Source organism: Pseudopodoces humilis, chromosome 5 (assembly GCF_049639895.1).
Source record: "Pseudopodoces humilis isolate 2021_Gansu_Grassland_sample_001 chromosome 5, ASM4963989v1, whole genome shotgun sequence".
NCBI lineage: Eukaryota > Metazoa > Chordata > Aves > Passeriformes > Paridae > Pseudopodoces > Pseudopodoces humilis.
In genome coordinates this window covers 24,402,845-24,429,191 of record NC_142204.1, presented here as the reverse complement: position 1 = coordinate 24,429,191, position 26,347 = coordinate 24,402,845, and the positions used below count along the sequence as shown (strand labels likewise).

Here is a 26,347-nt window from a genome sequence, read left to right as displayed (position 1 = left end):
AATATAAGTCTACACTACAAAAAAAGTGGTACAAGGGCAGCTAGTATCCCTTTAAGTGCTTCTGCTTTGCTGCATTCAGATGAGATTTCAATAGTTTTAATTAATTCCATATAAGATACATAAGATTAGACTCTGTAGACATACTTCATGTGTGTGCAGAAGCCTTTCTCAAGGAAAGGCTACCAACCTTAGGAGTCTGGAAATACATCTGACACATCACACTGTAGGTACACACACACTTTATACATTACCTATCAATACTGAGGATGAGATGCCTTGTGGTAAAAGTAATATATATACTCAATGACATTCTTCATGCTTCACAGTGAGATGAGATATACTTATCATGCTTTAGCTCCAGGCATGCCAGAATTTTAAGACAAGAGGATGAATTATATTAAATATGAACACACAAAGACTCCAGTTACTGTAAGAAAGATCAGTAACTTGGTTCCTTCAATGAATAAACTGTGGTCAGTTCTGGAAGCAGTGGTGCAAAAGTAAAACTGACAAACACAAAAACAAGTAAAGAAGCTTAATATACAATGTAACAATTTGTATAAGTGTGAGAAGAGTGCAAAGGTAGCAGATTCATCCCTTGCAGATACAAGTCCAGGATACAGAATTCCCAGCCTGAATTTCGGAAATAATGAGTAATAGAATATTTGAGTGTAATTAAAGATCCATTATTAAAAACAGGATCCAAGATGCACGCTCTAGAATGAAGCGATGTAGGATGAATCTGGCATGGAAGGGTTCATTTCAGTAACCTCTGTAATGAAGCAGTATAGTCAAGACTATGATTTTCACAGACAAATACAGAAGAAAATATGACACTACTGGTTCAAACTACTGCCACAGCAAGGGCAGTATTAGATTGTGATAATGCACAGGAGAATCTCAGAGAAGATAAAAGATATGCCCCACTGGGTCAGAACTGTGGTTCATCTAGTCCAGTATTTTGCCAGCAGCAGCAGGAGAAATACCGTTAAGGGACAGAACACAAACCTGGCCACTATCTGGGGACTATTGGCCTCACACTCTCCCAGTATGCACAGCTATCCTAACTTATATGGCAGAAATACCTACTACCTGCTAGCACCAGCTTGTGAAACTGTTTTTCCATCACTTTATCCAATCACTGCTTCAACTGGCTAGTACCATCTGTCTCAAGAAGCTGTGAAAGCAACACAACCCAAAAGTTCACCACTCCTGACGGAAAAACAGCTCCCCATCTATTTAAAATTTATATCATCTTAATTCCAGCATTTGCACCATGATTCTAGCATTGCAGGAGTCATGGAATTACAATTCTGCATCACTGCCTTCCTAATTTTATAAACATCAGTAACATCTCCCAGTCTTTAGTAACTCAACAAAATAATCCACATATCAACACTTTAACACTGAGCAATCAGCACTGCATCACGGAAGGACTCTGCTCAGCTACTAACAAAATACTGCCAGACCCTGACAAGCAGGACTTCCCTTTTGTTAAGGAAGAAGCAATATAGCTCTTGGGTCTACTCAAAATATCTTCTCTGTTCTAAGACAAAGAGTCCATGAAGACAGGTTAGAACCTGGAAATTACAACTCGTTTGGGAACAAAAAAAGAATAGGAAGTCTTCTATCTGCAAAGATTCTGAGAATTGGTGAGAATGAAAATTAAGTGCACAGAAAGCTCTCATCAAAAGGTTAATGAATACACAAACAAGGCTCCAAGGATCAGGGGTTTTACTGTTTATGAACACATTCACTCATCAGTGTAACCCTAGTCTGGAAAAGCATTTCCTTGAACCTCAGCACACTGACAAATTTCCAAACTCTTCTTTGGGGCTGATAGCTATTATCATGCACATTCACCAACTCTTGTCTATGGACATGCTGTTTATTTCTAGGCAGTAAAGAAGACATGAAATGCATTTGTCCACTGATATTTGAAAGGTTTGAAAGTTTTGAGAGGACCTAAAATTATTGTGAAAACCATGACAGACACATCCAGGGCCAGTTTGCTTGAAGTATGACTCATCTTGAATGGGAAAACTACAGTCTAAGTATTACCTGAGTATGCAAGTCTGTGCAACATAACCAAATGACATAATTCTCACCAATGCAGCAAAACTTGCTCTCACTTCCAGCTATGATATCAGTTTGATTGGGCATCACTTCATTTATCTTTGTGCTGAACAATACTGCTCTCCTGAACGGCAGAACTTCTGCAGCAGATGGCATTTAGGAGGAAAATGCGAAAGGTGTAGTCAGGGTGAATGCTGAGTGACCACTGTTTTCATTCAAAGGGAAAATGCACCTATTTCAAGAGGTTTTCTCTTGTAAACTCCTTTTTGTTAACATTTTTTTTTCCAGCACTGGGAGGAAGAATTCTATCTCCATGCAAGGAACTGATAGCGGACCTCACGTACAAGCTTGTACAGAAGGACCTAGAGTGTAAAGTCATTTTAGGTCTTCATTCTTCATCGGGGTGTTGTGCTGATAAGGTAGATCTTGATTTTGGTTTTCCATGAGAATAAAGTCTAAGTCAGACTATGAGACAGCCCAAGTAGATGATGGTTATGGAACAGTAACTCGTCCCAGCAGCCTATGGATCTCACATGAGTGGAACAGCAATACAGCAAAAACTGAAAAAATACCACCTACCAAAACCCACATTTTTTATGTAAAGGCTGCAATCATAGTCTTGGGCTACTCACACAAGAAATGCGGATCTCAGTGAAATTTCATGCTCAGAATTTGTGAACTTCACTTATCCTCTCACAGTGGTGAGGCAGTCAGCGACAAAAAATTTTACTTATCACTGACAGTGGGACTACAGATATCACTAGGGAAGCTCCATGAAATCAACAAGGGGCAAAGAGTAGCTATCCAACTTCTCACTTTCATAACAAGAAGTTACTTGCTCTTTTGGCACCAAGAACCTTGCCAAAGCCAGTGGCTGCACCAGAACTTGGAAACATGACAGAGCTGACCCTCATGTGTCTCTTGTAGCATTCTGAGCAGTACTGTGCTTCTCAATACAATACAGGGGAATGGTGACTGAGGAAACAAGTTCAGCAACAATCACTCTGTGAGTGAGGTCTGGTAAAAGATTACATTTTGGGAGTTTCTGGCATTATGAACTGGCAACTCCAATCCAAAAAGCTCCATACTTAACAACCATGCTGACAGAAGTGTAACACAAATACACCTGTACAGAATGCAGTGAGCAGTATAAAAATTTGTGGATGTGCAATGTTTTTGAGATAACATTCTTTAGCTCTGTTAGCTCATCAGAAGATGGATTCTTGCTGGAGTTAGACCCTGAGGGCTTCCCTCATAAAAATCTTCAACTACATTTTCTAGGTTTTCTGCAGATTTATCTGTCACATAGATTCCTAGGCTTTCTGATGCAAGGTCTGTGCTACTGCTTTACCCAAGAGATATACCTGAACTTTTACTTTTTTGTGCTTGTGCAGATACACAGCAGAGGGTTTGCAGATAGTAATGTTTTCCTGGAATGCAGAGTCTTTCAGAGAAGAGAAAAATCACAGCACCAACTATTTGCTGCACAGAATCAGTGGTTAATCCGTGCAACTTTGAGGACACCACTCTGTTTAAATGAATGTTTTATATAGAAAATTATGTGTATTCAAATACATATGTAATTTTCCTAGAGAGTTTTCTAGCAGAAACATAAAATTCTGCCAGTGAAACTAGAAAACTTAAAAAATGTGCACCAGCCTGTCATGCCAAAAGCAAGAGACTTCTACCCAAGCCACAAGATTCCTGAGCATAACTGAAGCACTGGAACACTCTTCTACCATTTATGCAACGTGAGCAAAGGTGAATCGCAACAGTGTGTTGTTCCCACCACAACAAAAAAACCCTACTTCACATCTTTTTCTGATTCCACATTATCAATACTTTCTACACTAGTGTCAGCCTAATACAGCACAAATACGGAATCAGTACAAAAGAAGGGAGATGGTGTTGTATATTCTATGAATATAGGTTTTCATGAAAGTTTTTGTAAATGTAAAGTCACAAAACCACAGAAGATATGAGTTCACCTAACAAAAACCAAACATTACTCAGGCAATGCAGCAGTTAGTTCATATTTAGCCCAGAATTTTTTACTGGAAATTCAACATTTACGTTCTACTTTAATGTGGAAGAAATTTCAAAACCAACACAGGCCAAGCCACAGAAGTATTTTCTTTCCAATTGTTATTTAACTAAGTATGATGAGGAAAGGTCCAGCTCATCTATCCTAAAGCAAGGACACAACCCGTGCCCTTATGTAATACCTGGAGGCCAGCTGGCATTGCTGGATTTACTTCCGATCTTGTTTGTTGGTGGAGATTTGGCAGGTAACCAACTATCACCAGCAGGGCCTGCATGGCTGCTGAGTGGGTCGCCCTGGATTATGTCAAACTGGTTGTAGGGCGATCCTCCGCGAGCCTTTCCAGGGGGCACTATTGCACCTGCACCATTAAAAACATACATTTACACTTGGGATAGGTTGGGATTTTCAACAGTACAATGTATTAACACAAAAATATTTAAGATGCATTACTGGTGAGGCAAGACAGTTTCATCTAAACTATTTCACCTCTGGTGAGATGATCCTACAAGGGCATTCCCAAAATTCCCCTTCTCACCATTTTTGTGCATATTGGCATCTTGAGAAGCCACAGAGGGCAGCCCTTCCATCATAGTCCACTGCTTAAAGCGGGATTCTGTTCCAGCCTCTTTCCCTCCCACCATGCCATAATCCATGCCACTTGAGCCAAAGCCTGTGAAACAAGCAAACAAAACTCCGTTGTCATCTTCTGTTTTGTTTTTAAGCATCTTTAAACAGGGAGACATTGTAATCATAAGAAAAAGGTGGGGGGAAAAAAAGACTCAACAACAGCAAAGGGGATGTTCAAGGGGCATCTTCCAAATAAATGTGTTAGGTCAGTATGCCATGATACGCATTCTTCTTAGGCTTGTCTTCTTCCCACATAATAAAAAATAATGCAATTTCATTCAAAGTTGACACTTGCCATAACCTTCACTCTAATGCTTATACACAAATGACTTATTTCTGGACCCAGACATAAGTGACTAACACAACTACCATATTAATAATAGGGAAGCTACAGGCAATGCACGAAACCTCCTTCCACAGAGCACTTACCACCTGAACCGTATCCAGGTATCTGCCCTTTGGTCTGTAAATCTGAGAGACCCACATTCAAAGGATTGGGTACCATGCTGTCTAAATGTGGCTTAGGCCCAACAGGGTGGGATGGCGAATGCTTCATGCCAGGCTGCCTCTGCTGCTGCTGCTGGAGGGCACTCACCATACGAGCAATCTGCAGTGAAAGAAAAAGCACTTCATCTATGCTATACTGTAACGCAGATTCCCGTAAACATAAAGAAACAGTAAATTAGAAGAGATCCTAAAGACCTTGCTCTCCATAAAGTGCAATGTGAAGAGAGCAGTTGACTTTACTGAAGCCAGCACCATCTCTACTGCAGACTGCATTTCCCCAGCACACTTCATATGATTGACAAAAATAGGGCCACACACCTGTTGCTCCTGCTGTTGTCGCACAGCTTGAGATAACTTTCTCTGGCTCTGTAACAGCTGTTGCTGCTGCTGCTGCTGAAGGAGGAGCTGACAAGCCTACAAGGTAAGTGGGAAGAGTGAAAATACAGAGCTCATCAAGCAAAATATAATTGCCAGGAGCTAGTCACAATGAAACACTTTGCTCAGAACTTAGGTAAACTGTTTCTCATTCCACTCACTCAAATAAAATGACAATGAATGCATTAGAAGAATATGACATCCTTCACTTAAATGTTTCTAATTTAACATTGCAGAATTACTTGTACCTGATTTATTACCATCACTATGACTACAAGTCTGAAGAAAGCTTCATTAAAAATCAACAAACAACTGCTTTCTGTACAAAAACATGGCTCTGAGTCATTACTAGCCTACTGTAATCCACAATTACATGGGCCTATTAGATTTATCTGCTGCCTTCAAGCAGGACTTTACTACCCCATATAGCAAAGAGGGAATACTTGTACAAAATAACATCAGCAGAACAAAACAGAATTAGAATAAGCATAAAAAGAAAACTCAGCAGACAACTTGCAAACAGTCTTGTCTCACAATATTACTAGCTACTTACTAATTGAAACTGGGGAATCTGTGGAAGTTGGCTCAGCATGGCAATCTGTTGTGGAGAAAGCTGGGGGCCCATATTGAAAAGACCAGGATTCAAGCCACTGTTGGGAAACTGTTTGAGCATGGAGGCCGAAACCTGCATGGAAATCAGTTACATATCCTGAACGCACTGCTACGAGGAAAAGATGATGAGGTACAAGTATTTCTATAAAGGGACAAGTATGACACCAATCCTCAATGGTGTTCTGGGAAAGACATTACAGATTTATTAACACATCACATTTAAACATGCACAATCTATAACTTGGGCAGAGCGAGTACCTCACTTGATTGACAGTATACAGTATTTCATGTGCAGATGCAGACACACACACAAAGGTTCCTCCCCCAACCAATCAGGTGCTAGAGACTGCACTAAATTTAAATGCTGATATATATGCAGCTAACTAGTAATCACAGTACTGCATTATCACATTAAAAATGTACTGTCTGACAAGGGAAAAGAAAGGCATTCAGGCAGTCACTGGAGCAAAGAAAAAGTGCCTCACAGAAAGAGTTAATCTCTTTGTACATTGAATAAGATAAAGTAAAAGACAGGAGTAGGTGGAGAAGAATCCCCCCATTTCTCCCTGCATTACTGGGGAGTTACACAAGTACAATTCAAGAGAATCTCAAGAATTGTTCACCAAGTCCAAAGCAAAAGGTAAAGTTGTGTACATTTGGAGACCCTGAGGTGTAAAGATTAAGCTCTGCAATGTAAATGTAACATGTAGCCACTTCATCAAACCTCTCTTTTGGGGGGACAGGAAGCACAGGACAAGACTACTTAAAAAAATTAAGCAACCTGTCACACTTCAGAAACACTTTAAGCTTTCACGTTTATTTGTTCTTTTTAAAATACTTTACAAAAGCCTATATAAGACATAGGATTCCCAAATCCACTTTTGAGGTTTAAAAATACTGGTAGCGAGCATTTACCATCAACTGCCTTGGAATAAGATAGAATGCTAATGCTTCTGCACTGAGTTTTAAGTACTTTCACGATCAATTTTAATGGTTTTATCTTATTTAATTTTTCCATTTCTTAACATGAAGTTGAGACTAAGATAGGTGTATAAGTAACCTCAATGATGTGCTCTCAAGGCTGTAGCTCTACTTTTACAAGTAATCAGTTGCTATAAATTCCTTACCTGGGGAGAAAGGAATTGGGGAGGCACTTGCGCCCGGATATTGGGGGAAGGATTTAGTGGCTGCACTGGTGTGTGCATGCCCCTCGATTGTGCTGTGCTGTTTCCAAACAAACCATGATTGCCACCCTATAAAATTAAAGCAGTAGTGAGAAGATGAATCTTGCAGGATAATGGATTTCTATGCTAGTAACTATGTATCAGTAACAATGAGCCAAGTTACTGACTTAAACCGAGTTCCCTTAGAATTACAGACTTTTGGCTAAAATCAGTAATATTCTACCTGGGTTAAAACCACTGTACTACATTTTTGAGATGCAGGTTGTTTCTCCTCTAACACTGAAGGGTCATGCTTATCTACTTACTTCAAAACACGAGAAATCTAATGTTTTAATATTTTGCACTTTATGTATTGGGAAATGGAAACTTGGGAGTACAAACAACAAACTAGAAACTCCATTCCATTGGCTTAAAAGTATGGCAAGACTGTGTCAGCAAGAATTCTGGTCCCCCATTTTAGAGAATACAGGTACTGCTGCTGAGATATCACTCACAAGGCTATTATTTCCTCTGCAGGCCTTTCATTAACTGAAATTTAAATTCTAAAATAGTATTAAAAATTTTCCTTCTGCCATGAAAACTTCAACATTCTGGATCTGGATATTTTCCTTCCCCTTTTCTTGCACTAAATTTGAAGAAAATTTTCAAGTGAGAAAAAGAATTGTTTTTTTTTTTTCTTTTAGTAATTTATTTTCTGTGGTGGTAATACAAGAATACTTGCTGTTTGAGTTTTTTAATGAGAAGTATTTACTGATTTATGAGCAACTTCTGCAATGAACCCTAATGCATAAAAAAGACCAAAGAAAATTTGTGATTATGTTTCACAATTTCAGCCTCTTAAGCAGACTTTTTTAGGTACCATTTTTCAAAAAAAAGTGACAAGAAATGTTATCAACAGTCTCCTACACTAAGACAGCTACACTCTTTTGCCTCTAAAAGCTGAAGCTCATACTCCAAAGGATCCTTATGTGCCATGAATTTGTCTTTTTAGTTTCAAGACCCTCAGAATTTCCCGTCTCCTGCTGTCTATCAGGACGTCTGTGACCCTCAGATATCTGGGCTTATAATGAGTGTATCTTCCACTCCTCAGCCATCATTCCCCATTCTGCTAATCATTGCTGCACTCAACGTAAGTCCATCACTCTTCCAAACTGAGACTGTGCAGGCCTTCACTAAAACCTTTCCTTCCCTTATATAACAGGATTTCATAAACCCTATCATAACATGGTGCATAATACTCCTGCCATTAATACTGTGCATCCTCTGCTATAGTTTTGCTCAAACACAAGTCTCTCCTCTGCTTCTACACTGGCAGCACTATGGATTGCATCATTCACCTGCATCCCCTCCACTTAAAGTATCTTCTCCTTCAGAAGCAACTCCTAAGCATGCAGGAAGACAAACAAAAAGCCCTGAAAAACAAGAGGTTTTATTCTGGAAAGAGCTGGCTGGAGTAAACTACACATTAAAATTTCTGAGAGGCCTTGAAGCTGCAGTTACACTTTCAGCTCTCTCTATAACTCTACAGAGTTCTGCACACTGAGATCAATAACATGCCTGCAAATTTTGGACTTAATCTGATGTTCAACACTGTGTCACATAGAAACAGAAAGACAACACAAAGAAACACCATCATGTTAGGCATATGACTACATAAGCTAGACCAGCTGCAATAATTGCGTACTATTCTTTCATTTCCTAGTATTCCTAAAATATTTTCTTCTAGAAACAATCGCCAGGAATTCTTCCGAACTGCAATTAATCACTTAACTCTTTCCCCACCATTTCCCTGTACACAAAAATACTGCTACTTCAAGAATTTTTAAAGGCTGCTGAATCCTTACTTTGAACTGTGAGGAAGGGAGAAGGGAACAGGCACAATGCTAAATCACTGGAACTTTTTACAGGCACATTTCTACATACAAGGTCTGTGAGTAGAGTCTGAAAATATTCAGTGCTGGGTTTGATTAGGCAAATCAACAGCCTCTAACTGGGTTTTAAGCCAGCAATTAAAATTAAGGAAACTACAACTAACTTCATGACTTCTGAAATGTACATCTACCTGCTGTTGCACTGTGATTTAGGAAGAGGCCAACAAAACCAGACAGAGTATGTTCTGATGCTAGAAACCAAAGTGGACTGATTCTCAATGGCTTGAGACAGCTGAAATTTCCATTAACAATTTTAATCTATTCAGCAGAAAAACAAATGCAAGCAACCAATTAATCAGGATTAAGCCCAGGTTGCAGCCTTATAACAATGATTCTTATAAGGTGGCCTGCTTACTTGTCTAGCAGCGAAGTTTTGGGGACTGAGCCCTGAGCCGATTGCCCCAAGGCCGACGTTGGATAGTGTGGAACCAGAGGGAGACAGCTTGTAGCTGGGAGAAGGGGAGAAGGGAGAGCAGGGAGCCTCATCCCCAAGGCACCCATCTTGATTGGAGAAAGGCAAAGTCAGCTGAAGCAGCAGTTAGCCAACAGCAGGAGTTGGTTAGTGAAGCAACAGAATGCAAGAGGAGAGAAAGAGGGACGGTGAGTGACTAGGAAGAAGCAAAGTTAATTTGTAATAGCAGTTACAAGGACAAAACTTCTGATTCAAACGATCACTTGACAATTAAGATTTTGGTCCAAGGACATAATCTTAAGTTTTCTTTTAAAAAACGTATTTCGAACTCTCATGAAATTAGTTTCTGATAGTGGTTATTACCACTACAGAAGCAAACAAATCTTGAATGAAATCCTAATGTTAGTACACACCTACCAGCATAATTTTTTAGGAAACGCATTAGCTTTGCTCGTGGTATTTATTAATTATGCCACCAGAGGGAGTTGACAAAACTGCTTTTTGGCTTGTTATACTAAAATGGAGGAGTTAAAAAATTCCTAGACAGTTAACACGCCTTCAGAATTTTTAAACCAAATTTTTTTTCCATTTTACATGTCATACGTGTATCTAAAAAAAACCAAAACAGCCCTAGAGCATTCTGAATCTATTGGACACTCTCCAATTCATAATGTGAAGCAATTAATATTTGATAATAACAGTGAAAGCTTCTGTTTAAAATAGGCAAGAATATGAAAGAAACACTGCCATAACATACAACAGATGCCACAGAGAAACAGATGTCATACAGAAGCTTACAGTACACGGACATACAGCATAAGGGGTTGTGGAATTTAAAAAGGGTGTTTCCAATAAATGCCAGACATGAAAGAAGGAAAAAATTTTGAAGACTGTGATTACTTATATTTACTTAAACCTCAGCCAATTTTTTTTACAGTAGATGATTGTGATTAGTAGCCACAAGAAAAATCCTGATGAAATCAATAATGAATTTCATCGCTACCTGTTTACCCTTCCAAGAAAAAAGAAAGGAATTTCTGTCTACATCAAAACCAGTCTATTCTAGAACAAAAAGCCTCACTCTCACCAATTTAATTTGTCTATGAACACCTGACACTTGTTTTATACACATTCATTCTATCAATAAAACTACCCCACACCATTTACTACTGAGCTCATTTAGGGTTACTGACTTTTTAGCACCTCTGGAGAAGTAGGGTAAGAACTGAGACAGAGAGGTTGATTGTAATTTATCTGAAGATATTTCTCTCACCTTCTCAAAATAAGGCCCACTATCTGTGGTTCCCATGTCTTTGGAATTAGGTGGACGGAACCCAGATCGATCCTTTCTCATCATGTCATTAAAATCCCCGAGATTCATGGCTCGTTTATCTACCTCAAACTTCTTATCTGGGAGACCACCTGTAAAAAAAGAAGAAATTAGTGCAAATAATCTCTACCATGTTTCATGACAGCAGGTTCACAGCCAAAGAAATAATCTTTAAGATCAGGGTATAAATTACATCTGTTTTATAATTTAGCATAGCTACAGTTGGTATGAAAAGTGTTGAAAAATTAATGTAGGAAGTTTAATTTAATACGAACATGCCTGTTTATTTTATAGAGCTTAAGGTGATGTATTTATCACAATTTATGCACAAATATAAATATACCCAATTCTCTGTGTCTCCCAAAACCTGCACTGTTATTTTTTGGGATTCAGTACATAGTAACACCACTATTTAAGTTCTCCATGTATTCTACTTAGCCTCCGCTGGGTTTGAATTGAGAAAGTCTTTAAGATCATTTGAGAAATTTGGTCACACGTACATAATTTGGTCAAAATTCTCCTACAGTCTCATGAACTTAACTCTTGAACACAAGACATCAACTGCTATATTGTAACTTCAGACAGAAAACCAATCTCCCTCAGCCTGTACACAGTAACACAACCAGTAACACAGACACTTTTCAAACACCCCTTAAGTCTCCTGCCATTCCTTAGTCAGTAACCTGGTGGAGTATGAGATGTCAATAACAGATGACCAAACTGAAACATACACACTGAACAAGACATAGACGTCATTCTCTAAACGTTTTATCAACAGCCAAAGAGCTTACTGGAAGAAGTTTTCTACCTTACACACTGAACTGTTCCAAGGAAGAATTTTTTTGTCATATGTGGCACCTGTAAGCTATCAGATGCATATTGCTATGTTGAAGTAGATGGAAAACATCTTCGTTTTAAAATATGGATGTGACAGAAATGAGTTTTACTGGTACTTTTAGTTTTCAAGAATATTGTCTAGTTAGTAGCACAGATGGTCTTTCCAAGAACCATTTTAAAAACATGTCAGCAAAACTAACAAGAAAATCTGTGACTTTTCCAAAGGAAGTTGGTGATAGATAACCTACCCTACCAGTGACAAAACACTAATCCTTTATCAGAGCAGACAGCTAATCACATTAACACTTTCAAGACAGCGTTCCTTGAAAAACCTTCTCAAATCCAGCATCTCTGCTTAATGTCCCATCCCAATCTATTAATAGCCACAACTATGCTACTGCCAAGAAACTATGAAACTGACCACTAATTGCATGGGTTTTTCTTGCCTGAAGTGCTTCAAAGCTGATACAGATTCATCCTCTCAGATGACTTTAACATCACTTATCACAAAACAGTTGAGAAATTACCTACACATCTTTGTAACAGGAGTCATACTGGCCTGGATGAGCTTGTGGCTCTCTGATCCCTTTCTAACATATACTGAAAGCTACAACTGGCTCTGCAAAAGCAGTCACAAAGTGTCACACACAGCTCAGTGCTGTCATTACCTACATCAAACCAAAGCACACAGTGCCAGTAATGCGCTTCTGAAAGGCTCATGTGCTTTAATTCCACACAGGAAGCCCTGGCCATTAGTTGCTTGAAAAGAAACTGAAAGCAAGGCACAGTTGCATCACTGTCTGAAATGAAACTGGGTCAATGCCAACACAAGATGACTAAGCCACAGAAACACCCTTCTGTCTCTCCGGTTATCCTGATGATCCAATCAGCTCCTCAAACATTACTAAATGATGCCTTGTAAAATACACAGAGCATTTAAAGAGCACCTCTGAAAGCTTGAAGCACAGATTTGCATGCCACTTAGTGCTGAGACAGCTGCTTAAACGTCAGTATAAACAAGGCCTCACTGAGGGAGATGACTGCACTCCTTTATCCCATTCATAGAAAATTCTAATGCAACCTTGAAAACGTGTGTCGTGTGCGTCTTGTATTTTGAATTTGTCAACTAAAGCTATAAATAATGCAGGGGGCTAAAGAATAGCTTTACCTTATGTAGTACATGACAACTGTCAAAATATGAAGTTTGAATTACCCTCTAAAGCAGGCAAAACGACTTGTGTATGAATAAATATGAAGCCCTGAATTCTCTACAAGCAGAAACACAGAACAGGTTAAAAGTTAAACCAACTTCAAAAAAAGGACCCTATCAGTTCTTGGATTTTTCCCACTATTAAGAGTTGAGAAAGACACTGAAAAATGTAAAATCAAACAAGGACTTGGAAGATGACGTTCACTCCCAAGTGTGGGGAAAAAGCTTCTGTTAAGTACCATCTCCCACACCACATGCACAAAGCTTAAGGAAAAAGAAGAAATATGAATTCCATGCAAAATTATATAATACAATCCTGCACTGGGAAGTAGGAGACACAAACTGCTGCTGAGCAAAGTTACCCAAAACATTTGCAATCAAGAGACTCAACATGGTGAGAATAGATACACCCAGTGGGGTAACCCAAACGGACAAAACCATTTGAAACATTTTCTGCTTGACCCCAAAAACTGTTTTAAAGATACTGATTTTATACCTTTACCATAAATTTACATCATCCAAGCCTATTGAGCAGCCACATGCACTTAGATATTGAGGTGTTTCATCTGAATGCTACAGAAGCTACAGCTTTGTAACATATTTACAATAGCCAGGTACACATTTAAATCAATTTCTCAGTATTTACAGGTGATTTGAGAATTCTCTGATCTGCAGAGGTTTTAACTAATATATTAAAAATACACCTTTAGACAAAGGTGATTGTCCAACAGGGGAAAAGAAAAAACAAAACATTAAGTGGTTCTGACAAGCTACTTTACCGTAGCAAACTTCATATTTCAGAACTTACAGAATAGGAGATAGTGCAATGGGGGGAAAAAAGCCCATTACATCCTATTTTTGAAGTAGACAAGCTATCCATTAAAGAGATCTGATAGAAGTAAAAAAGAAATACATCTGCCTCAGACATATTATCGATCCGTCTCTTTTCTGTCTTGGTCAATAAATAAAAGTATTACTCTAGCACTTGAAGTAAAGGGAACACACTCTTCAAACAAGGAGACTGAGACCAAGGCAGTAAGAATTTCTGACAGTTCATGATGATCAGAGCCAAGGTGCTCCAAGCATACCAAAGCCAAGGTTTTCTTTGACCTATGTGGTCTCCAAGCACAGATTTAACTCTGTGTGTTTATCCATAAACTAGGAAAACATCATGCTGGCAGATATCTGTCAGAAAAACATGGTATGTTGTAATCTTGAGTGAAAACCAGTTAAGAACAAGCCTACCTCGTAAGTTCAGCTTTTAAAGTTTAGAAGCAGACCTGGGCTGCGCAAAACAGTAGCTTTCCATGAACAAATGCCTTAAGCAACAAGAGAAAAACTGCTAAATACAGAAGTAACAGAAAAGCCTATGAACCTGTTATATTTCCAGTCTTTAAAACAGAAAACAAGCCATAATAAATGGCTCTACCTAAGATCAAGGGATGCCACCATTAATGGGCGCACTAAACTCAGAGAAGTGCAACGTATAAAGGAAAAAGATGCAGCCTTTCTGCACCTTTTCACAGGATATTCTGAGCAGCAGTCACCTCCTCAGAAGCTCTGATGGCCTTAGGGTCCTTGAAAGTTCCAAAGGATCCTTAATTTCGAGATACAGAACTAAGAGAATCAACATAATCTAGGCTACCATTCTCTTCATTTGTATATGCTTATATCTGTTTTTTACCAGCATCTGAAAGCAGGTGAGAACTGAACACCCATGAAGATGACTGATCTCCACCTAGACATTTTTTAGAGAAGCATGATACAATCAGAGCTTGAATTCTATAGAGGATGCATGAGACCAAACTGTGGAGATCAAAAAATTGTTACCTTCCACAAAACTGTGTCGTACTACATAAGTAAATGTTTTCATCATCTCCTACCGAGATCCTGAACTACTTCAGAGGAAGAACAATTTTGGGTAAAATGAACAACTGAATCCTATATGAAGTGTGATAGAAATTTAAGAATGAAATGGGTTCTAAGCTGAGAGACACTGCATTAGATCATTACATCTAGATCTAGATTGCATTAGAACATAAAATCCAGACCCAGTATTAGATGTAAGTAAGTCTTGACTACCACAGCTCTACCTTTGGTACCACACAGCCCATGATGCTTAAGCTATGTAGCAATTGTGGTGAAGCTATCCAGAACATAAAATCTAGTTCAACTGAAAAGTAATTTGTAATAGCCTGAGGCATGCAACTGACGAAATCAATGATAAAAGATAATTTTTTCCCCCTCACATCACCTCCAGGAAGCTGTAGTAAATGAGATGTCCTACTGGCAGAAGGGAAAACAGTACTCTTCCACCAAATGAAAAAGTTTGAAACAGTAACAATGAATACAAACTTAAAAGATTAAAACAGTCTTAAAAGATTTCTCTGCCCCAAGTTATAACTCTGTACAGGTATACATCCTAATCTTGCACACTAAGTCAAAGCTTACAGACAAGACAGAGGATGTTTTTTACTCTACCCTTCTATTATGCATAGTGCTAAAACTAAGGATCAAACCCTTCCAGAGTACAGCATATCATCCTCATAAATATGATCTCATATAAATAATATGATCTCTCATATATAAATATGATCTCACACTTCAAATACATTGAAATTAAAATATACGCACCTACAGACAAGTCCATCTTACTGCCTGGAATGTCGTCAGTTTGACTCTGGGGGGAAAAAACAACCAACAATTCAGCTCTGAGTTCTATGCAATGCAAATATTTCAGAAAGGTGGAATGCAGGAAGAACTGCATTGTGCCAATGAAACCTTTTTTTAAACTAAAATGGAACACAAGTGTTTCTGATATCACCCTGCCTGACGCGCCTTGCCTCAACCCCCTAATGCTCTGCATGGCAAGTTTACCCATACGAAACCAGACACATGAATGCAGCAATGGAGAAAGATGGACACAGAGGTGCTCCATAAATGAACCCCTGGCTTTGTGTTCCAGTGGTGGAGTGACAAAACTGAAAATAGTGGCCAAAAATGACAGCTCATCCTTATGACCGGTCATGCCAGCAAATCTTGAAATGTGCTGCCAGGGGATTCTTCAGTTGGCAGTCTGGGACAGTCTGGGACAGAAGCATCTACAGTCTAGCAAACTGAATGAGAGCTTGGGAGCCAAAAGAAATTGCAAACTAATCCTAAGCATGTCAGTGACATCTTGTGCAGTCCTGGACTTCTCACACAAACTCTGTATTGTTATCTTCTGCTAGGCAGCATTACATAGTATTCCTGCTTCACAGGATGACAACTGACACAGTATTCTGCAAAATATTTTACAAATTAGCTAGTCAGAAGTTCCTAAAAAAATGATACATAGTTATTTTTTAAATACTTCTCTACAGCTCTGTCTTTTTCTCAATAATGTGATATTTATTCACTTTGCCAAAGAATCTTTGTGGATTCATAATGTGCCCTTTTTTTCCTAAAAAGATCCTGCTGTACTTCAAATGTAAATTCAGCCAAGACAGACACAGAGCTGTACATCTCCTTTTCTGATAGGTGGCTGAGATTCAGAATGAATACCTTTGACTTATCACAGATGTTTGACACTGGCAGGAGCATCTATCTTGAGTGCTCTAAACAACATGTTATGAAAAAAAACCCAAACCCAAAAGCATAGCAACAAAAAAAACCACCCCACACAAAAAAAAGCAACTACCCCCCACACCCCAAAACCAACCAAACAAAATAAGAAAACATACATCCCCCTCCCAAATCTATTACTTGCAAGGACAATACAACCTCAGAGCAGGAGTTATCATAAAGTAACTTTAGGAATAAAAGTAGATTTGGGGGTTTTTCTGAGAAGCCATTCTGAGCCAGCTACTACAGGTATCATAATCAACATCCCACAGCAGATGCAGATAAATAACTGAAACAGCTGATCTTTTGACTTACTTAAAGCTTATAGCTTTTTCACAAAGTTGAACTTCATTTTAAAACAAATTTACTTACTAGCAAGCCCATATTTGAAAACTGTTTGGATAAAGGGTTCATCCACGAATCACTATTTCCTCCTTTTAATGCACACTGAAAAAAAAAGACAAAAATGCTTTTAAGAAACTCCTTGATTCTTTAAATTCTATTTTATCCTTGAGATGTGCATGTTTAAAATGAAAATTCTGGTATCAGAGAATCTAATCTCCTGAAATATACATGTTTGGAAACATCTACCAAATATTGTGTCTTGTACAATTGCTCACTGTTAGGTATTCCAAACTGATTGAATGTTGCCATGTAGAATGTTTATCACACCTTCAGTTTCATTCTGCAATCTGGAAAGCTTTGTGAACATTGGTTATTTTTTCCTCTGTAACAGTTAAATACATACTTTAATCTAGTGCATACAGAGGCAGATTTCTTCCTTGCCTTTCTTCCCTTTAGCATGGTGTCTTTTGCACAGGCACTGTGCTGACCAGGGTCCCTTCCCTTAGTGTAATTAACACATCATCAAAACCAATACTAACACAGTTCAACAGTGAAAAAAAAAATTAGTTGTTTTGGTGGTTAAAATGAAAAAGTTCTGAGTGAGAAAAAAGTCCATGAGAATAACTTCTGCTAAACAGGAACTGCAAAACTTCCTACCATACCACAACAGTATTTCCACTTCTTAGGAAACTGCTCTGCCTTGCTTTTTTGAGTCTGCCCTCCCTACTTCATGAGAAGCAGACACATCATAGTCCTTCTAAAATTAATACAGTAACAAGTGTTACTGTACTAAAGAACTTCAATGCAAACAAACCTTAGAAAGAAATTTACTCAGGACTACAGCCAAACTCCTGCCTCTGTTTGAGGCCAAATGTCAACAACAACAAACACAAGTCAGACATAAATCCAACATTTGTTAGAAGTAAGAAGTTAATGTGCCAAAGGGACTGTGGAATCCAGACTTCAGCAGGCTGTGCAAGAACAGCAGCAGCCTAACAGAAAAGATGTGTCAGCAAGAGCAGAGAAATAGCCTTGGGATACTTATTTTCATTTAGTAATGGCTGTGCAGCTTACAAACCAAAAGAATTTGACACCTACTGGAAGATTTATTAGTCATAACAGGTGTAATATATTAATGCAAATCAAAAAACCTCCCTTTTTTTGCACTAGTTTAAGAGGCACCTTTCTGTAACTCTGCAGAACCTTCTTAAAAAAATAACTACATAATGCTCTAACATATTAGTCAGCCTGTTTTCAGACAACACAGTAGTAATGAATCATTCAAGCATTTTACCTTCATTTGTGTTTTCTTTCCTCCTTGCCCCCAGCTTGTTGAGTTGTGGGAGGAACTGCTTCCCTGAGAGCCTGCTGTGTTCCAGACTCCTCCCTCCTCCTCCTCTTCCCAGCTGGAATGACGTGTTCCTGTCACTGGCCCATCACTCTCTCCCCAGCCATCTTGCATAGATTTAGAACCTTCAGAAAAAGAAGAAAAAGCTCAAAAGCAGTCTACAATTCCATGCAGCTTGTGATGTGACACTGCAACATTAGCTGAGATCATCAGAATCCCAAAGGAACTAAAAAACAAAAGAAAAAAATTCAAAAATGTGTCTTCACTCTAACAGCTGTAAAAACTTGTGCACGAATCCCAAAACCCAAGAGATTTGGGGGCATGCTCACATGTCATGTTTTGCAACTATTTTAAAGAAATGTCAAACCTTTAAAGACATAACAGCAATAGGGACCTCTTATATAGATACAGCTGCATTTAAAAGACAATCTATTATTTTTGAGTGCAAATGAAAGCCTTCAAAGCACACTCAAAAACCAGGGGTGCTGAAGACTCTGGTTCAGTGGTTTATCAATTATTTCCTCTCTCACTTCAAAACCTTAATACTCCCCCCTTGCCTTACGCTCTTCCACAAAATTACAGAAGCAAACAACTTTTAGGAACAACAACTAAGCAGAATCTAAAGGCAAGGACCTGACATTGTCCTCTGGTACAAACAACACCAAAAGTAGTTTAATGCAAAAAAAATCACAAAAACAACTCCTCTACTACAAATTCTATTCCTAACAATGTTGCTAAAGAGACTAGTAGAGCTGTTTAAGTACATCAGAAAGCTACAACCCCTTCACTGTATCAGTTCAGACTTTTCCCTGCTGGCTTTTTTTCTTGCTGTTACTTTCTAGCATTGTCATGCAACTTGGAATTCTAACCTTTACTGACAAACCATCAGGAGCCCAAGTCCTCATCCTGCCCACTATCCAACTGTTCTTCCTGTTCTAACTCTTCATTCTGCACATTTATTTCTGTATTTATTTATTATTTATCTTCTTTAAAAAAGATTTCCATAATCATCACTTTTGTAATAACTAATTCTTTAATTCTCTGGGGTTTGAGTGTGAAAATCAGGAATAAGGACATTAACATACATAGCAGAAAGTCTGAATATAAAAAAAGTCAGGAATTGCAGCTAGTCAACCATGGGGATCTCTACCCTGATTATAATGAAAGTAAGTAGAGCAGCATTTTATGGTGGTTTAGAAGATACCTTAAAATGCATCATATATAAACCCTCAAATACTTCACAGAAAACAGCTTTTTAAAGTCTGTTCAATTGGGTACTAAAACTGAGGGTTGCTTATGAAACATACTGGTCCAAGTGCAAAAAAATCGACCTCTTGACCCTTTAATTGTGCTACTTACAAAAGAAAGGCTATAATTAAGTATTATGATTGCAGAGTCAAGAATACAATCTGGAAGTATTATACTATCTCTGCAGCTTTAATTTATTTCTGGTGACAGTCTTAAAAAATGATACTGATTTTAACTACATGACTACAGATTATTTTTCTGCACTGACAACTCTCTCTGATTCTTGAACATGAATCTGGACAGTGATGTAAAGATGACTTGTCTGTATGACACCAGCTTAATCTTTTGTATTTGTTGAATAAAGAGGTACCAAGAACTATAGAACACAAATGAAATTTTCAAGATTAAAAACAAAAAGATATTACAGAAAACAATTTATTCTCCTATTTCTGCCAGAATACTCCTATGCAATGCCGGCAGAACTACGTACATCTACTTTTTTCAGCAGGTAGATACTGATATATGCTTCCTTCTTTGGCTCCAAACTGATTCTTTTTTCTTTTTCCTATCATAGCTAGTCTGCATCCTGTCCCTGATTTTGCTCTAGACCTGGGGACAGCTTGCATATACAACACCATGTGGAGGATGCAGTTCTTTGGTTATGGCACACATACAAACCAGTCACGGTAAGTGAGGGACCACATATAGTCTTAAAAGGCTGTATTAAGCATTAACCAACCAACAGGAATTTTCAACAGATCAATTTTGGAAGTTCTTATTTTGGTCATATTTAGGTGTCTTTTTACAGATAAAAGAATAAATCCATCTAAAATCAGCTTAGCATCCTCAAAGTGCCAAGTCTGTGTGGCAGGCACAGGAAGCCAGTCATGCACAAAAGCCTGTTACAATGATAACCCTAAGGAAGCAAAGCTTTTTTTTTTTCAGAAATGGCTAAATGATTTAATTGGGAGGGAGGAAGAGAGAATGACCCAAGAGCAAACTATGTACACATCACTTCATTTCAAACAATTACATTTTGTAAAAGCAACTTCTGGGCTGGAAACAGTTTTACAGTGGGCATCATCAAGTTCAGTTTAAGTAACCATTCAAGTTAAGTTCAGTAACACTTGTATATCAACAGTAGCTCCTACAGGAAACTTCACATCTAAATGTTACTGACTTTGGCAATAACATTGCTTTTGTTTGTTGTTTTTTCTTTAAAAAGCATGAAATAAAAATACTACAAACAACTTACATCATCAAGAATCATATCCTCAAAAACTCTTAATATAGCAAAATTTTAACTTTGAAATGAATTTTCATAATATTTCAACACACCATTCACAAAAGACACTGCAGCAGACATTTAGGTTCTATTACAAAGTGCAGTTCTTAAGAGTTTCATTTTTTCTCACTTATACAATTTTAAAAAATCCATTCAAAGCCAATTTGCATTATCAAAGCATAGATCAAACCATGTAATAGCCTCCACAATGAAATTTGTCAGTATTGTGCGTGCCTTTTGCTGATATAATCAGAAAAAGTGACTTGTCATGTAACAAGCACTGCTTTTAGGCCTCAGATAACAGTTCTTCCACAGGTGACCTATGTCAAAAGGCCAAACACAAGACATCTCGAAGGCAATAGCAAAGAAACTGGTACCTGGTCTGTACTCACTAGATTTCATGGCATTCGGGGTGTTGGAAGGTGCATTCCCCCAGCCTGTAGTTGATGCTCCTGTATCATCTACTTCACCCCACCCGGGACTGGTTTCGTTTGGCTCACCCCAGGCGGATGTACCATTATCTGGAGCAGGTGGAGTGCTTTTGCTCCAGACTGCACAAAGGAGGAAGAGGTTTCATTACAGACCATTTAGACAATAAACTTTTTACTGCAGTGCAACCACGTCATTAATCTACTGCTTCCTTCTTGTTGAGAACTTTAGGTTCTCAGTAGCGTGGGTGCAACAGAATTGACAATCACTCACAACAAATTTAGAGTGGGCACTGACCTCCAGGGATGAAAAGGAAGAGAATGCTTTGATGAGTAATACTCTTCTCCCAGGTTAAACATGAACTCCACATCCAATACTGTCCTCCCATCTGTGAACTTTTGTGACTAATTACAAGCATCTAACTTAGGGGTTTTATATACTGAATAAAGGACATATTTGCAGTATTAAACCAAGATAGCATTCCTTAAAGTGTCTTTGAGTCAGAGGAAAAGATTACATAACAATAATTTCTTAATATATTTCCAGGCTATGTAACTTTTTCTTGTCCTTATTCCAAAGAAGAGAATATTCTTCCAAGTACTCTTTATCATACAGCAAAGTCAAACTTGACTAAAAAACTGTCACAGATGTACTCAAATTCAAGTGTTAACTGAGTGTTTCAGAGCAAAAGGTTTTTGACTAAAAATAAGTAAAGATTTTCTCCCCACTTTTCTAATAATTAAATATAAAAAATGCTATTTAGTCCAGGAAAGGGAAGCTTAGGGGAGACCTTACTGCTCTCTTACAACTACGTGAAGGCAGGCTATAGCCATGTTTGGGGCAGTCTCTTTACCCAAGTCACAAGAATTAGTTAGGACAAGAGGAAATGGCCTCAAGCTGAACTAGGGCAGGTTTCAAATGGGTATTAGGGAAAATTTTTCACCAAAGGGATTATCCAGCATTGGAACAGGCTGCCCAGGGAAGTGGTTGAGTCACCATCCCTGGAGGTATTTAAAAGACCTGCAGATGTTGCACTGAGGAACAGAGTTTAGTCATGGACTAAGCAGTGCTGGGCTTATTAAGTTTATGGATGGACTCAGTCTTAAAACTTTTTTGATTCTGTAATTCAACCTGTTCTTTAGAGCTCAAGTTGAATGTGCAGATTTGTCAGCTAACAAACATCCTCCTTTCCTGGCAAGGTGACCAGCATTCAGATCAGTTACTGAAGCACAACAAGCAGAAGACTGATGGATTCAGATTTTAAGGACACTTTAAATACAGAACCAAATATTCAAATAAGAATTTGGTTTTCTTTATAGAATAAAACTATCAGGAATTGGAGGCTACAAGCGTCTCTCCTATGCATTAAGGTTACAGTCATATATAGGAGCTTGCTAAAGAAAGGAATGAGACTAGTACCTGATGCTTGTGATTTGCTAGTCATTGGAGTAGGCAGGCTCTGCTCCCGTGGGGCCTGTCCTCCTTGTGAGTTCTTGTCCCACAGATTCACATTCTTGTAGTTATAACTGCTAGGATCTCCCCATGCCGAAGTGCCATCATCAATATCCATTTTTCGACTGATTGACTGCGGAGAAGGTTCTTCCCAGCCACTAGGCTCCTCCTCTTTGGGGGCAGCTGGCTGTGGTCCGCTGTTCCAGTTTGAGTTTGGAGGCCGCCCATTACTTGGAGTTTGGGGCGGTGGACCCCAGGAACCAGAAGACTCCTGCTGTTGCTGCTGGTGCTGGTGCTGCTGCTGCTTGTTCCAGGAGTTGGGCTGTCGACCCGTCTCATTCCATGTTGAAGTTCTTTTACAATCATCCCATCCACCCTTTGAAGCAGAGCTTGTATTTGCACCATTACCCCAAGTTCCAATCTCATTTTGCCCACCTTCACCCCAACCAGACACTGGCTTGTTTCCTGCACTTTCCCAGTTACTGTTTTTTGTTTGGTCAGCTTCCTCTCCCCAACCGTTCTTTCCAGAAGACCATCCTTGATTAGTTTGCCGTCCACCCCACCCCTGATCCTTACTAGAGCTGTCATTCCAAGAGGAAGATGATTTTTCTTCTGGCCTTCCTCCTCCCCAATTAGAAGAGTTGGAGTTCTTATAGTCATTCCATCCTCCAGTATTTTTGGGGTCCTTCCACTCCGTTGGGGTTGAGAGCTCACCCCATCCAGACTTGTTTTGATTGCTTTGGCTGGGTACATCGCCCCAGCCCCCTGAGTTCTTTGTCTGTGTGGCAGAGCTCTCCCACCCCTCAGTTCCTTTATCAGACTTCCCCTCGGGCCGTGGCATTTCTTCAATATCCCACACGGTGTCTTGCTTAATTTGAGTCTGGCCCCAGCCGGTGTTTGAAAGCACTCGGGGGTCCAAGTCAGTCCTGCTCAGCAAAGTCTGCAGGACTGCCTGGCAATCAGGATGCGTAGGCCTGTATGATCGGCGTCCAGAATTGTGACTGTCACTACTTCCTGCTTTGTGGTTGCTTCCAGTGCTTTGACCTCCAACCTCACTTCCCGCAGAGCTGGAAGATCTTCCCCAACAGGGAGCCTGGGAATTACCTTGGTTTTCAGGAAGAGGGTGGCCTTTTTGATTGTCCCATGCTCCAGTGCTAGAATTTGGTTGGTTTGGACCACTCCACTCTCCAATCTTCAGTTCATCAGACCCAGACAGCTGTTTCCATTCTCCCTGAGAGACCCCAGATGTTAATTTGTTCCCTTCACCCCATTTGCTTTCATTTGTATGCTGAGGGCCAAAGTTCCAAGACCCACCACCCGTAGACCGGTTATTGTTATCCCAAGAATCACTTCTTGACCCATTAGGTTTTTGAACATTAGCTCCTTTCCAGGAGTCCTCTCTCTCCTTTCCATTGTTCCCATGGTTTCCAGAATTGCTCTGCCCAGAGACTGTGTCAGTTCCAGAAGACCCCCTAGCTGTACCCCAAGATCCAACACTCCCTGTCTTTCTTTCTCCAGTGCTTTGAGAAGGGGTGTCAGTGCTCCTGGAAGAGTTCCCCAAGCCCATTTCAAAGGGCATTCCCTTATTCTCCATAGGGTTTGGTGAACTTAAGTTCAAGGAGTTAGTGTTTCCATTTTTTGGTCCATCAGTGTTATGAATTTGAGCCTGTTCTCTGCCAGAGACAAAGTTAACACCCGCATTTTCCATCTTTGACTGCTGTTCCCTAGAGGTCTGACCTACTGTGCTAATCTGTGCATTGGAGCTACCACTATCAGATTCCAGAGTTCCTTTCCTAGAATTGCCCTCTTGAACCAGTGCTGGCCAAGCAGATGGGTTGCTATTTGGGTTAAAGTTGCTGAAGCCAGAACCGGGACTGATTCTGTCTTGTCCACTCAAGTTCCTCCAATTACCTAGTCCATTGTTACTCTCGGCAGCAGGGTTGGAAGATTGAACAGATTTAGCCTTGGGATCAGATTTCCAGGCCCCAAGATTACATTCGTTTCCAGCGCTTCCAGACTGGCACTGGCTTCCTTTTCCTTTGTTACTAGTGGTGCTTCCTGGCAGAGCGTTCTTCTCCAAGCCAGGGTTTGAGGCACTGTTGTTATCGGTGGTGTTTTCGGAAGAAGACTCAGCATCTTTGCTGGCAATACAAGGCCACTCTTCCATGTCAGACCCGTCTACAATCACCTTGTCCCAGATGTGAGTTGGGTTGGCGTTGGTGCCGCTGTTGGAGGAGGCTCCAGGACCCCAAGTAGAATTTGCATAATTTGAAGCAGCAGCACCTCCAATTGCTGAATCTAAAAGAAGAAACCGAAACAGCCCAAAAAGGTCATTAGTAATCTGTATTATTTATAATAAGCTCAGAACATCAGATTTTTGACATCCATTATCCCACTTACTTTGCGGAGCATAAACTCCATAGTAATAGCTATAGCAGTATTCGTAAGTGAATATATACTGTTACTACCAGTACTGGCTCATATGACAGCGTCCATGAAAATAAAGCAAACAGCTTAAAAAACTGGGTAACTCCCCTGTCCCAGCCTCAATTCCTATGTTATATATTCTGAAGTAAGGATCACTATTCCTGGTTGCTAATACTTTCAGTAGAAGATAAGATCAGCATTCAGTGCTTGTCCAAGGCTTTCAGTTCATTAGCTTAAACAATGAGCATCCAATGAATGCCTTCCAGATTCGCCTTCACTGAGGGCCACCAATGAGGATCCAGACTTTACAGCAAGGTTAGAACTCCCTTCTAAGCTTTGAATATTGATGAAGAGTAGTTTATCTTCAACCACTAAATCCCACCCACCAAGATCCAAAAGATCAAGCAGTTCCCAAGTACATTCTGTTCGTTCTGTTGCTTTAACCTCAAATGCAAACTGAACAATAGCAAGGAAGTATGACTCCACTGATATTTTTATCTATCTTTTTAGCACAGAATAACCCTTTTTCTCCCCTTCCAATTAAAAAACTTTCAGATTAGACAGATCACAGGAAGAGCTTAAGGAGGACAGACCAAGATAAGCTCAAAAGACTGCAAGATTGCCAGGTTTTGAACTTAGAAGTGGTTCAGCCAATGAATGATACATGGGCAGCTCCGAACCTAGCAAGATCTTCAGATCAGTGACTTGAACATTTAATTTCTGTGAAGACATTCTAAAAGTATTAAGACGGGGGTCCTTGCTCACATATAGCATGCTAAGACACAATTCAATGGACTGTTTTATGAAACCAGTCTTCCCTTGCTGTATTTGACAGTGGCAATAATCATAACTATTGAAAGACTTTCACCAGTAAAATTTAAACCTTTTTGTACAAAACTGTCTTGTATGTCCTGAATTATCACTGGTATTGGAAGAATTACATAGAACACCCATCATCTCAGTCCCCTGCACTGGTATGAGACAGCTTTCAGGGCACCAGTTTTGCCACAGGGATTTAAATCCTGGTAGAAAAAGGTCCATGTGACGAAGGATTGTATGTTGACT

General features: G+C 39.3%; 1 protein-coding gene across 19 annotated transcripts in view; it reads right to left on the bottom strand.

The window, feature by feature from the left end:
* TNRC6B (trinucleotide repeat containing adaptor 6B) overlaps positions 1-26,347 on the bottom strand; it is a 122,994-nt gene that overhangs the window by 7,921 nt on the left and 88,726 nt on the right. For 13 of the 19 annotated variants that reach the window (XR_015772483.1, XM_088054994.1, XM_088054991.1 and 10 more), the window contains 13 exons: positions 22,823-25,153; positions 21,352-21,525; positions 18,388-18,566; positions 17,121-17,195; positions 15,780-15,825; positions 11,042-11,190; positions 9,712-9,882; positions 7,369-7,494; positions 6,183-6,314; positions 5,573-5,668; positions 5,177-5,354; positions 4,656-4,790; positions 4,302-4,478 (listed from right to left, as the gene is read on the bottom strand). Coding sequence is in view for 18 of the 19 variants with exons in the window: in XM_088054994.1 (XP_087911120.1) it covers positions 4,302-4,478; positions 4,656-4,790; positions 5,177-5,354; positions 5,573-5,668; positions 6,183-6,314; positions 7,369-7,494; positions 9,712-9,882; positions 11,042-11,190; positions 15,780-15,825; positions 17,121-17,195; positions 18,388-18,566; positions 21,352-21,525; positions 22,823-25,153 (3,969 nt within the window). In the remaining variant the exon portion in view is untranslated. The remainder of the gene's footprint in view (positions 1-4,301; positions 4,479-4,655; positions 4,791-5,176; positions 5,355-5,572; positions 5,669-6,182; positions 6,315-7,368; positions 7,495-9,711; positions 9,883-11,041; positions 11,191-15,779; positions 15,826-17,120; positions 17,196-18,387; positions 18,567-21,351; positions 21,526-22,822; positions 25,154-26,347) is intronic. The other 6 variants (XM_088054996.1, XM_088055005.1, XM_014256603.2 and 3 more) reach the window with 6 other exon arrangements.